This window comes from Camelus dromedarius, chromosome 23 (assembly GCF_036321535.1).
Source record: "Camelus dromedarius isolate mCamDro1 chromosome 23, mCamDro1.pat, whole genome shotgun sequence".
Lineage (NCBI taxonomy): Eukaryota > Metazoa > Chordata > Mammalia > Artiodactyla > Camelidae > Camelus > Camelus dromedarius.
The window spans coordinates 23,958,962-23,973,434 of NC_087458.1; the positions used below are offsets into that span (position 1 = coordinate 23,958,962).

A 14,473-nucleotide genomic window follows, 5' to 3' on the forward strand; every position below is an offset into this window, starting at 1 on the left:
TCAGCGGGCAATTATAAAACAAACATTTTAGTCTGCTGGCTGGAGATCTTTTAAGTTGAATGCTGAAAAAATAGTACTCAACTTCACTTAGAAGTAGTTGCAGGCTGATGAGTTTGTTTTTTATTACAAAGAATAAGAGTTAGACTTTATTCTAAGGAGCAGCCCCCTAAATAATACGATACTTTTATAGCCTAGAAGAATCTTTAAACATTTTACTAAGTTGCCATTGCAGAAGGTGTTAAGCTTGTAAGAAACCTGATGTCTGTTGTAATATATCTTACTGTGTAATATTTCTGAGATAAAACCACTCATTTATATATAATTACCAAAAATCATTGGAAAGCTGTGTGTAAAATTTTTTCAGAAATTTAATACTTTTAAAATTCTGATGTTATATAATTAAATTCTGATGTTATATAATGTCACTTCCTCCTATTCTGTAACATGACCCCCTCTTGTCTGAATACAGTTATTCTTATTAGTTGATGTGTTGTGATTTAAAAGCAAACATAACCCTGGCCTGAGTTGGGGAGAAAAGAGAGCTCTGACACCCTGCTGGCTATGGGAACTCAGACAAGTCGCTTTATGCACCTCTGGCCCAGTTCTTCTGCGATGACATTAGAGTGCTGGAGAGGGAATTCGTAATGGTTAAGTATCAAGTATGCTTTTGTGTTTCATTAAATCAAGAAATGCTGATTAGCTTAGTGGCTGAGGAGACACCAATTTAGGCATCTTTAGTAATTTGGCTTAGGACTTCAGTCCTAAGCAGTAGACCTGGGGTTCGAATCTAATTCCAGAGCATTAGGCCACATTATCTCTCTTTGAATTATATAACTGCTGCTTCTAGATAAAACCTTCTGTACATGCCACGTGCTCTCCCCTCTTCGTTGCCTTCCTTGTGCTGCTTTTCTCTTTCTCAACCCTACCGCCAGCTGTTTGTTCATCAACATCCTTTATTTAAAGTCATCTTAGTTTCTGCTTCTTTCACAGAATGAGTTTCTTTAAGTTCCTATGACATACATAGGGATAGCAGGGGTTGCATACCCAAAGGCCTGCAGATGCTCACAACAAGAATGAAGCAGTTAATGTACATACGTGAAGTGAACCAGAAGTAAGACAGGAGAGGAAAATAGGGTTGTGACAACAGGCATCCTTAATAGTGTAGCAGGGTCTGCACCTTTCTCAGCTCTACCTCCTTGTTGCCAGATCTCCCTACCCCCACCCCCCGCCTTTTTTTTTCTTTCTTTCTTTCTTTCTTTCTTTTTTTTTTTTTTTTTTTTTTTTTTTTTTTTTTTTTTTTTTTTTTTTTAGGAAAAGAGGGCCATGTAGATATTTCCTGTGGTCTTTCCTGATTTTAAAAACATTGGGACCGCTTCTAGCCTCTGATTTATATTATGTAATACATCACTTGATCATTCAGTGATGATGTTGTATTCACTGACAGCTTAATCTGGAGAAATATGAGACCGTAAGCTCCTCCTGAGCCTTTTTGCTTGAACGATTTTAAGCTCTCCAACTGTAGCAATTAATACTATCACTAACCAAGGTTGGAAAGTGGAATGGCAGGTGTTTAGGGACAAATAATGGTTAGTTTGGCATGTTAAACTGAAAATGAAAGGAGCTGTGTTCTATAGAGAGATTCGGAAATTCATCAGCAATTAGGTGATAGTTGAAGCCTCTGAAGTAAGATAATCCAGAACAAGTACTTGTGGAGTGAGAAGATTAATGACAGAACCATGAGGAATACCAGCTTCCAGGGAACATGAGGAAAAAGAGCAGCGGAGGGAGGGAGAGTGGAAGCTAGGAAGGTTCCAGCCAGTAAAGACCAGGGAACAAAGGGAGTCATAAAACTACTGCAGAGCAGCTAAGCAGGAGGGAGGAGACCAAGAGAGGTGTCTAAAGACTTAATAATGAAGAGGTCATCTGTGTCTCTGCCAGAGTAAGTTTCAGCAATGGGATGGACGTGAATTTCAGGTTATCTACAAGTGTTAGCACAAGTGTGGATCAGTAGAAACTTATATACTGTCAGTGGGCGCATGAATTGTTACAGCTTTAAAAAGCAGTGTGGCACTGGCTTGTGAGGTTGAACATTATACATACATCCTAGAGAAGTTCGTATACCTGTGCACCAGGAGACCTGTGCAAGAATGTCTATAGCAACAGGGAGGGAGGGGGGAAACAACTCAAAACTCTATCAAATAAAATGAATAAGTAAATTGTGACATAACTACATATTAATTTATTCTCAATTTAATAACTGTGTGTACTTAACATGAGTAAGTCTTAGAAACAAAGGAGTGAGACAAAGCTATCACAGGACATATTTTTAAAAATTTATTTACAAATCATTTATTGTATAACCTGTTCTAACTTAACTGATATTTAACTTAGTCACTCATATATAAAATATGATTTTTAAAGCTCAAAAATAAGCAAAAGTAAAATAACATGTTGTGCAGGAATACAGACATGTATGTGTCTCAAAAAAAAAAAGGGATAATCTTCAAAGTCAGAATAGTGGTTAGACAGGAGACAGGGAGATGACACTGGGAATGAGCAGATAAATGACACAACAGTTGTAGTTCTTATGTTGATGGGGCATTCACAAGTATTTATTATATTGTTTGACAACAACCGACATTAGATGTGTTAAACTATTAGTTTTTAAAAGATAAAATCATGATTCTCACACAAATACAAAATGAATACATGTCACAGGTTTTGTTTAAATAATAAAATGTATAAGGGAATCAGGAAGACGCTACAGCCACTTCAAGGGTGAACTCAAAGGCCCGCACACACACGTCGGCAACTGGGAATGCCGAAGTGAATTTACAGGTCATTGCGGAACTGGTCAACATCCACAGGGCAATAATCAGTTACATCCCACTGGACATAATTCATTGGCATTTTTATGGACAAGAATTTATATTATTACCACTTCTCAACAACTTACAGAGTTATAACACAGCTCAGGCCAAAGGATGCACATGGAGACAGGATATACCTAACAATCCTTTCTGACTAATTCTAAAGTCTATCACAGTTTTTCCTGACACAAGCAAACTTTAATATGTACCAAATATTACATAAAAATAGAGTGAAGGATTAAAAAGTAAGTAGTCTGTGTTTCTCTTTCAAGGTGTTTGCTGACGAGAGAGAGGCAGGGGTCCCGTCTTGAGGAAGGGATCAGATTTAAAGGAAGAGTTTGTTTGACTTTCTTTTCTTAACTAGAAGAGATTTAAGCGTGTGTGTTGGCTCTGGGAAAGGAGCCAGTGGAGGGTGAGTGATAGTGAAGGCAACGGTGGATATTTTTAAGGAGGCAGTAGCGAATACATTCAAAATCACAGTTCAAATATGGAAAGAAGAAAGAGATTCTTCTTCTGAGATTGGAAGAAAAGGAAGGGAGCTAGGCTGTAGATTTATTTGAAGTCATAAAAAAATGAGGTTAAGAGTCTCTTAAGAGATAGAAGTATTTATGATAGGTGGCCTAAAGAATACTGTGAAGATTTACTGAATAGAAAAGGAATGACACCAGGATGAATAAACGGATCACCATGCCAGCCTTTTACATTGTGTTAAGCACTATTTGTCTCTGAAAATACTGGTCCGGATTTTCATTTTTTTAGAGTGCAAGATAAAGCAACCACCTGAATGAGTTTATAGTCTTCAGTAGATAAGATATAAATACAAAAAGTTTAAATAAAGAGATTATAAAGTCACAAAAATTATCAAGTGAATGGTATAGCTATACTGTATATGCTTGTAAAAGAGTGTAATTAAAAAAAAAAACAGGGTACAAGTGTATACTCAGATCCAGCTCTGTCACTGACAACTCACACGGCATTAGCCACTCCCTTAATACCTGTGGACCTGAGATTCTTAGTCTATAAAAAGAAGGGGTTAGACCAGACAATTTCTAAATTCCTTTCTTGGAATCTATGAGGAAAATTAAAGAGCAGTTGACACTGACCTGGATATAAGATATGATTTAGATGGGCAGAATTGAGTCTGGGTATCATTCAGGATGGAAGAAATGGCATGAGGAAAAACCGAGGGCTTACCTGGACAGCAGTCGGTGCATCATTGTGGTTGCATTTACCCTGAGAGTTCGTGGACGTTGAGTAGTGAGGTAAAAGTAGAAAGTGTGTTCTTCTCTTGTTCTTCTCTCCAGCTGTGGTTGTCTTACACACCTGACATGTGCACAGTGAGCCCTCAGGAAATACTTGTTATAAAAGGGACCTTGCATATCTAGAACTAGCACAGCTGAATTCTTTGGGGGGGTATGTTATTTTTGTTGATATAGAGAAAAGGGGGAGGGTTAATTGCAGTTTGTAGTCACAAAAGCTATGTCAGAAACCCAATTGTTGATCTTTAAAACAAGACCTTTCCACCAGAATGAGACAGCTTTCAAAGTTAGTTAAGACTCGAGTGATAGTTATCACCTCAAGGCAAGGTGTAGAATTAATGTTAAGTAACTGCCCCCACGGCCAGGTACCGGCTAGGCCGGCTAACTGAACCTCTCAGGCTAGCTTAACCTCTCAGGCTGTACCACAACTTGGAAAATAGGTGCTAGTTGTATAGACATAAAAACTGAGGCTCAGAGATGAAAAGAACTGTCTTCTTTATATGCAACTAGTCAGAGGCAGAGCCAGGTCAGGAGCTCAGCTTCTTTCTCCTGGGTCCCATAGGTAAGATACTGGAGTTTCTAACTCCAGCCACAAACCATGTCTTAAAATGACACCATAAGAGGACATTTATTAAAAAAAAAAAAAACATATTTACACATCTGACCCCAACTCCAGGGAAATCCAGGCCTCAGTGGTCATGTTTTAACAAGCTTGCAGTATATATTCTAAATACGGCAGGTATTGAAATATAGCTATAAACTATACCTCTCCAAGCTACACATAGGAAAACACTCATTTATCTAATTTTGTTTCAGGTATCTATCTGTCAGATTTAACATACATTGATTCAGCGTACCCATCAACGGGCAGCATTCTAGAAAATGAGCAAAGATCAAATTTAATGAATAACATCCTTCGCATAATTTCTGATTTACAGCAGTCCTGTGAATATGGTGAGTATCTGGAGGTAATGCTATGAGTCTGTTGATTGACACAGGTTGACGGCCACTTTTTGCACAGCAGGGAACATCATCTTAGTATAAAGGAAAATGATGATTGTTTTATTTCACTGTTTAATATTTAGCATTCTGTTTAAGATCTTGCTTTGAAGGAATTGAAGTATTTCATATTTAAAATGTTACAGGTTTTATCTTTTGCTCTTCTATTTTATAGGACGTTTGCTAACATAATTTTCAAAATTATTTTCTCTTCTCTTCATCTCATTTGCTTTCCCTGATCTGTTATGAAAATAATTCTTAATAGTTTTCAGTTAAGGGAAGGCACTGAGACCCTTGATCCCTGGTAACAATCAGCTAGCTTACTTGAGTCCTGTGTTGGCAAGTAAATAACCAGTTTTTGTCCAAGATGTATTTTATGGAACCTTATATAGAAAGAGCTTATGTAAACCCAACTGATTAGAAAAGTTTTTTTTTTAATGTTTTAAAATGTTTGGATGCTTTCAGTGTGCTAGGGAATAAACTGATAGGCTGCTATAGCTGTATAATTTTTATACTACATAAAAACATTAAGCTTACATTATCTGAACGTTAAATCAAATAATCTCTTATTTTTATCCTTTTCTCAATTTTTTTTAATAAGACCAAATTATAGTGTTAAATTAATCTCATTTGAAATTTCTAAGTAGGAAAGGAAAAAACTACAAATGTGAGCCAGGCTTCAAAAAAAAAAAAAAAAAAACAGGAAAAACTAAAACTGCTTTACGTCTTGCATTTACAAGAGGTTTGAGTATAAATCACAACGATGTCTCTGATTTTTTCCTGTGAAGTTCCTCAAGAATGTGGGACTTTGTAAATGGAGCTGTTTGTCTTTGTTTCTTTTTAATGCATACAGACAGCATACAACTGTAGTTTTCTAAATTAGCTTCATTTTTACATTAAATAACATTTATCTCGATAATGTCCTTCTAGAGTTAATTTAAACTTTAGTGCCATGTAGCCTTAATTTACCTTGAAATATATTTTTCTCAGCTTTAACTTTTAAAATTCTGCCTGAGCTGTACTTTATCAGATAATTAACTATCACATTTTGCCTAGATATCCCCATGTTGCCTCACGTCCAAAAATACCTGAACTCCGTTCAGTATATAGAAGAGCTGCAGAAGTTTGTCGAAGATGATAATTACAAGTAAGTTGGATCTTCAGAAGTGCTTTGTATGGCTTTGTCCTGTCCTCCACCCTTTCTCTCCGTGTATTTAAACATCTAAATCCTACATCTTATGCAAATGCCTGATTCCGTTGTACATTTACAACGGGAAGGGTGTCTCATGTATTTCTTTTTAATCGCTTGATGTGATTGAGGCAGTGTGCAAACACCTCCTCTGGCTGGCTGTGAAAAACCATTTCATGTTCTCAGGTTACTGAGGGCTGATGTTTGATAGTTCTGATTTACATTTCTTCCTTTCTCTCTGTATTCAAGCATTGAGTCTTATGGAAATTTATCTTTGAATAGGCTGAAACTTTAATGAAACCATCTACAAATAGAAAAATTACTCCTTTTTTAATGGTAATTTTTAACACATCTTTGAACTTGTTTTGAATTGTTTTTGTGGATTGAGAGAATATTGAGCCTTCTGGCCTCTAAAGGTTAGAGACACGCTTGTCCAGCGTAGCACCACACCTGCCCATTTCTCCAGTAGAGCAAGTCCTTCATTAAATATTTTTGAAATTACTTTTGAAATAGCTGATCTCCATTTCCTTTCCACTAACCATCCACAGTAGTGCTCAGACTAGGAGGGATTTTTGAATTACTAATCCTTTCTGTTTTTCACGTATCATGCATCACAACTGTCGGGGTTTATTCCGACGGGAGGATAAAGAGCTTATTTCTCTTGAGGCTTCTCATTTTCCTTGTAGCTTCATTTGTTAATTTCAGAAAAATTTTTGCTTGGCTTTATTATCCCAGCTGTTCCCAAGCTTTCAAATTTAACTTCATGTCGTCCATAAATATTTTTTCCAATAAAAAGTTATACTTTAAAATTGTATCAAAGAGAAAGACTAGGTTGTTTTTTAATATTAATGCATTATATGAAAGTATTCTGATCTCATATGTTAGTGATTATCAACTTTTTTCTTCCTCGTAAAGAATTTTGCAAAACAGAATTAGTACCAATAAAAGGCTAGAAATTCTAGAAAACAACTAGGAAGAACTTTTCTTCAAATATAAAGCTTGAGGTACATATTTAAATGTATCTAGAATTTTATTAATGTTTGAAAATACTTTTATTGCCATTTCTCACCACATTATTACCACTTTATATTTTCATATCAATTTTTATTTTATAGAAAGTTTTTACTTGGTAATTCATTTGAAAATGTACGACGTCACTGGATCAGCTTTTTAAGGCTGGAGTTGCTTCACAGCTCTGATGTAGCCATGGATTGTAAACTTCTTGACTTGATGTCTGTGAAATATTTACCACTATTTCTTCCATCTCTCTGATTACGACATAGCACAACATTCATATTTTGTCCAGTGAGGTATAGAGATTATCTTAAAATATGAGTAAGTAGTTATTAAAATTGCCACATCTGGCTCCAGAAGCTTAATGGATTTAAAAGAAGTTAAAGTTTAAGAAGTGAAGTCTAAGACATTGTTGCACAGTTACAGAGGAAGGTGAATTTTAATTCTAAATGGATAGAGTTAGCCACTTAAGCCATTAGGTAGTTTTAACTGAGTTGGTTGGTTTTTTGGATGATTACTTTTAAATAAAGTGTTTTTGAAATTTTCAGTGCTACAGAGGCCATTAACCCATCCAATAAAGATTCTAGATTTTGCATAATATAATCAATAACATATGTGAAAGTTACTGAGTTTAATTGTCGAGTATCAATATAACCTCAAGTTAAATCTAACCTTTTAGTCATTCATCAGATGTCTTTAAATGTGTTGAATTGTTTGGCAACAGTTGCAGTAGTTTAGGGAGATTTTTCTGTTCTTAAATATGACTTTTTAATGTTTTTTTCCCTTGCTGTTATTTCCTGGGATAACCATAAAATCAGCTTTGTATAAAAGAGAAATGAGATTTAACAACTAAAGAGTCCTCTTGAAGAAAAATATGTAGCTGAGATTATTTTGTAAAAATGTTTTTAGGGTTTTTTTTTGAGGAAGTACGTAATTTTATTATTATTTTATCAAGTGTTAATCATTTTATGTGCTTTGTTTCTTTCTGAAATTCAGGCTTTCATTAAAGATAGAACCAGGGACAAGCACACCTCGTTCTGCTGCTTCCAGGGAAGATTTAGTAGGTTAGTGCAGCTTTCTCTCATTACCGAGTCATAAACCAGATAACCTAATAAGAAAGAATATATTCCAAAGTAAATAACTACTTAGCACATTTTATACTGCACGTACAATTTTATTTTTGGTATTAAAATATATGCAGTTTTTATTTTTTTTTGTTTTTTAATTTAAAAGTTGTTAAAGTTTGTCACTGATGTACAAACAAATATGCCAACTAAGCAAGAAAAATAGATACAACCAACAGAAAATAATAAATGTTTGTAAAATGAAAATAAATAAATGCGAATGTCTGCTCTTTACATTAAGAATGCAGCCCTGGGCAGTGAGGGTTGATTACATTAGAAATTTCTGTGGTTGCAGTGGAAAATTCTACTAATTTGAATAATTGTAGAAGTCAATTTTAGTGGCTTAATTTTTTTAATTTTATACTAATGCTGGACCAAGTACTGAAAATATTTAAAAATAGTCATGGTCCCTTAATTTATCTGTTGCATTATAATGGGAATTCATATGTATATCACATAACCAAAAATATAAAATTGAAGATAATTCATTATTTAAGAAATCATCAATAAGTATTTTTTTTAAAAATTCTAAATACAGACCTTTGCTCTAAGTTTTATATATATTATTGTATATTCTACAAATATTTGAGGGCCCACTCAATAAGGTATGAAGGAAGTAAGGGAACAAAACCATAACAATATCTGGGGGAAGAGTATTTCAAGCAGAGGAAAACATTTCAGTGTAAATCTCTTTAAATTCACTTTTCTTTTCATTCTTCAAGTGATATTTTGCAAATTCGTGTACTTCTGAGTTCTTTTTTTTTTTTAATTCCCATGAACTTGAACAGCGTCAGTGTAGATTTAAATTCTAACTTAATGCTCTAACTTGAATGTGCTCCTACACATTCTTTATCCAAGAAGAAGCTAAAACTAAGAGTAAAGAAGTAATGTATAAAATTAAATGAGCACTGAACTAGGACTAACTAGGGAGACCTGAGTGTTTAGTCTAGGTTCCATCTGTGATGTAATATCCTGAGCCCATCTCTTCTAATTCTGCTGCTTCCTTTGTAAATGGGGAAAATATTTATACTGCCTACTTAGTGCAAGTAAAATAGAAATTAATGGATTTTGTATGTTTTGAGCGTTTGTGTTTTAAAACTCAGAAAATAAATATTTCTCATGTTCAATTAAAACAAGTAGCATTAATATTATCTTAAAATTTAAACCACATTTTATATTTCATATCAAAGGATTAAAAATAAAACAATCTTTTCAAACCATTTGAAAGTTTCTCTCTCTCTTTATTTAAATGCAACCCTTAGGTCCTGAAGTAGGAGCATCTCCACAAAGTGGAAGAAAAAGCATGGCAGCCGAAGGAGCCCTGCTACCACAGACACCGCCATCCCCCAGGAACCTGATTCCGCATGGACATAGGAAGTGCCATAGCTTGGGTTATAAGTCAGCATTTCTTAATCTTATCTTTCAAATTTTTATGTATTTTTTCTAGTAGGGTTTATTTTCTATTTATTTCATTAGTTGAACAGAAAATAGTATCCTTGCTTAGGTTTATTTGCATCACAAGTCTTTTTCTGATTCAGTAAAATATTTTGTTTGATAAAGGCATTTATTTCTTCCTTTACCTTAATTTGGAAATGAGCTTTTCCCAACAGTGCCCTCACATTTAGGGGAGATAAATGAACATTACAAAGCATCATCATAAATAAAATCAGTAAAGCAATATACCATTTCCCTCTGAAGTTGTAACTTTTATTCCAAGGTCATCTCATTCCTTAAGTTAACCAAAATAAGTGACCATAAATAAAGCGTATAAAAATTGTTATTTTTATTCCTAAATATAAGGAAAGGGAAACTGATTTTTTGTTTAGCTTTGCAAGATTGTTTTCTCAAAATGGGGCCAAAGGTTCACCTTTGCCATGATTTTCGTGAGGATTTGATAGCTACTTTCCAAAAGTGGATGTGAAAATGATTTTTAATAGACCCAAGACTCAATATAAAATTAAAGCGTCTCTGCTACATAGGTGGATATGGTCTAGCTTCCTAAAAACTTTTCCCTAACCTGGTAGTTTGAGGCTTTCATGGTAAAATTGATGTGTTCATTAGTATGAGAGTTCAGAAGTAAGTTCAGGTAGCAGGTAAAGCTTTTAAATCCTAAATCTTTATACAAGAGTATCTTTTATATCCTGAATTAGTAACATTAATAAAAGATAAGAAAAGTATTTCTCTTTGTTTTCAGTTTCATTCATAAAATGAACACAGCAGAGTTTAAGAGTGCAACGTTCCCGAACGCGGGGCCAAGACACCTGCTAGATGACAGCGTCATGGAGCCCCATGCGCCGTCTCGAGGCCAAGCTGAAAGCTCTACTCTTTCTAGTGGAATCTCAATAGGTGAGAAATACTGGATTCCAACTTACGTAAAATAAGATTTTAAACAAAACTCAGCTGGGGAAGCGCCATGAACCCTACTCCAACAGGAAAAATTTGATAAAACCTAAGAAGCAAAGTAGATATATGACCATATCACTAGTAGGTACTGAGGTTAATAATTCATGATAGTTTGAAAAGAGCTTGATGTTTTTGACTCCAAAAGGGGAGGTGTTCCGGAGTGGTTGGGGGCAGAACATGGGCTGGTTGGATTGGTTACTGCATGCAGGTGGGATGTGGGAATGAGGAAAAGGGCCAATCAGGTATGACTCCCGGTGTTTTGGATTAAGCAGCTGGTTAGATGGTGGTGCTGTTACCAAGGAAGAGAAAGAAGACTAGAAAAGTAGCCATTTGTACACGTTGAGGTATTTGTGAAGGATGACTAGGTTTGGGGAGTTAAGAATTCTGTATTGAGTTGTCAGGTAGGTAATCAAATGTATAAAGCTGAAGCTTAAAATAGGGTAAGTCCAGGTCTGTAGATACAGGTATAGGAATTAGCATATTTATAGTATTGAGATGGATAAGGTCACCTAGGGAGAGAATGTAAATAAATAAGATATTCTAACATTTAGAGGTGTGATTTTTTTTTTAATTTTTTTTGTAATGGTGGGCCATCAAAGGAAACCATGAAGGAGGGACCAGTGAAGTAGGGGGGAAAAACAGTGTGGCATCACAGAAGCCCAGTAGACAAAGTGTCTCCAAAGGGAGGGAAGTTTTGAATGTATCAATCTCAAATGTGCAAAAAGAAGGGTCAACTGAGAATGGGAGTAGATCCGTGGATTTGGCAGGATAAAAGGCATTTGATGCCCTTGACAGGATTTGCTTTATAGACTAGTGTGGGCGAAGCCCTGATTAGAGAAGACTGGAGAATGAAAGGTAAGAAAAGAGAGATGGTTACGAACAAGTCAGAGCAGAAAACCGGGACTGGAAAAGGCTGTGAGATTGAGAGAGGAATTTGTTTGTTTTTACTTCCTAAACTTCTATTCATATTCTGAGCCTTCTAGGTAAGCATTATTTCTTTGGATAGTTAGGAAATCCCCATACGATACTATTTTTATTTTTTAAAAGAAAGAAAGGAGGAAAATGTCATCCTCTGTGATTGTGCCAGGTTCCTCAAGGGCTAAGCCTGTTATTAGTAATATGATCATGCCAATATTGATGAACAGTCAGTAGAAAGAAGTGAAGTTCATTTTCTTGAACATACTGACTTTCTTTAATCCTTGAGTTTCAAACCCTGAAAGTGAAATTGCTTTGGAGCTAGAAAGCTCCATTCAGCAGGTTTTTTTTTCCCAATGTTCCCCTTTTTATAAATGCAAATGATGAAATGATGACAAAATTTACAAACTAGGAGACAAGTTGGTCACATGAAATATCTCTTTATTGATACTGTAAATTGCCTATATGCAAATATCAGCCTGAATCTGAAAAATAATACACAGAATACTTTTGCAAAAGAGAGAGGAAGAACTTTTTTCAAGTTAAAAATGTTATACTTAACAGAATCCAGCATGCCACTTCAAGCAAAAAATAATAATTTTGAAAATTACAGCTCTCAACTCAGTACAAATTATTTGGCTTTTTACTGTCATAAGTATTATAGTGACCATTATTCTCTGTTTGTGGCTGTTACTTTCCATTGATGTTCCTTTGGTTACCAGCCCAACTTGCCCAGCCAAAGGGGGCACATCCACTCGGAGCTTCAGGCTTCTGGAAGAGCTTACATTTCCTACAAATTAGTCATACTAATTATGCTTAAGCTTTCAGTCTTTATCACATAACTCTGCACATCAGAAGATCATCTACAAGACCCACAACAGATTATCTCCAGTTTCTCATCTGAACCACACAACCAGAAAATTTGTTCAGTGGCTGTTACTCAGTTCCTCCAAGGACGGTACCTAACCCGTGCCATCCTGAACCCATGGAAGACGTGCTAATCCCTCACATGTGACGGACTCTTAGTAGTATTTGAGTTTGAGCCTCTCACAGAACCCTGGTTATGAAAGTCTGATCGATGATTCAACTTGATACATAAAGGACATATTAATTACCAACTTTATTGAGAGCCAGTATTATCTTTAAAATAACTTTAAATCACCCTAAGCTGTTTTGGACTCCACATTCTTTCCCCTCAAATTAAGCTAATTTAAAACTTTGCTTTAACTGGTATACTGGCCCTCTGAGAGAAACTTTGGCATTGTTATAGCACCTTTTAAAAAAAAAAATGTAAGGATTCCATTCTGTTCTACCTTGCCTCTAAAGGCAAAAATTCAATTTCCTTAAGCTTTTTATCCTTAGGGTAGTAATGGGTTTTAAAAGGAATACGAAGGGAAGTATGCCATGAACCTTTAAGAAATTCATAATTATATAGTTTTTAAATTAAAACCAACCTAATAAGGAAAAAACTCGTGCTTATATACATTCTCTGATGGTAGAAGAATTGTTTACTAGTGTAATGAATTTGAGCCACAATTACACATGCAAAAATGTTTTGTGCTGTGTTGCTATTGTGGATAGTCTTGTCAACTCTATTTGGATATTTTGCAAAATAAATCTAGTGCAGTGATGTTAGAATGAAGAATTGATCTGTGGATGTCTCCCCACAAATAATGTGACTTTCACTTTGTAAGCACAGTTAAAGAATTTATTTCTTAAATATAAAATCCAAATTGTAATTAGGATATTTAAAAAGTAGGATAATTTTTGATTTTAGGTAGCAGTGATGGCTCTGAACTAAGTGAAGAAACCTCATGGCCTGCTTTTGAAAGGTAAGAAAAATTGTCCGTTTAAACTGCTTTGAGTTTGTTTTGTCTCTCTGAAAGTGTATGATAAGTGAACTTCAAGGCATAATGTTTATTCTGTATCTCCAAGGGACTGTTTGGGCTTCCTGATGGTGGTAGAAATTAGAAGTTGATATTTAAGTCTGGAATTTAGTCTGATCTAGTAAAGATATGTTTATTTAGTGACTTGACACATTATTTGAATTTTAGTACATTTTAAATGTAATTTAAAAATAATAATAACCAATCATAGCTTACCTACTTAAGTCTTTAAAAGTAAAATCATTTTTTTTTAATTATGGCTCATTTAAGTAATTTAAGGCATTTAGTGGAATGGTCAACTTCATTCTCTGCTGCTTTGTCAAAAGCAAAATGACTTAATAAATTTTAAATACACTGTAAGTAAAGCAGCTGGAAGTTTGAACTTAAATTGTCATTGATTTGAAGTTGGCACAAAGCACATGGATTTATACTGAAATAATGTAAGTCGTATTCTGTTCTCTTTCCCTGGATGCTTTAAGCAGTAAAAGCTGTCTTCTGATTGCAGCCATATCAATCTTCCAAAATACGACGTTCCTAAAAATGTAGTCAAACAGTACAAATAATTGTTATTTAATAAATGTCCATTAGAATTTTTTATTGTCTTTGGCCATTTCATTCTCTGCCATTTTCATACTAAATTACTTGAATCTTGACCAGAATAATTATCCCCTTTTGTATATAAACTAAGCAACCTAAGTTACTAAGTGACAAGATTAGTTTGCATTTTGTCATTTAGATTGAATTTTGAATGTCATGTTAAAATTGATGAAGTTGAAAATATTTAGTTACCTAACTCCTTATCAGTCACTTTTTA

The 14,473-nt window shown here is 34.8% G+C and overlaps 1 protein-coding gene across 5 annotated transcripts in view; it reads left to right on the top strand.

The window, feature by feature from the left end:
* Positions 1-14,473, top strand: part of RALGPS2 (Ral GEF with PH domain and SH3 binding motif 2) — a 137,993-nt gene that overhangs the window by 98,724 nt on the left and 24,796 nt on the right. For all 5 annotated transcript variants that reach the window (XM_031435693.2, XM_031435694.2, XM_064478036.1 and 2 more), the window contains 6 exons: positions 4,946-5,083; positions 6,185-6,275; positions 8,328-8,395; positions 9,718-9,853; positions 10,650-10,801; positions 13,551-13,605. In XM_031435693.2, coding sequence (XP_031291553.1) covers positions 4,946-5,083; positions 6,185-6,275; positions 8,328-8,395; positions 9,718-9,853; positions 10,650-10,801; positions 13,551-13,605 — 640 coding nt within the window. The remainder of the gene's footprint in view (positions 1-4,945; positions 5,084-6,184; positions 6,276-8,327; positions 8,396-9,717; positions 9,854-10,649; positions 10,802-13,550; positions 13,606-14,473) is intronic.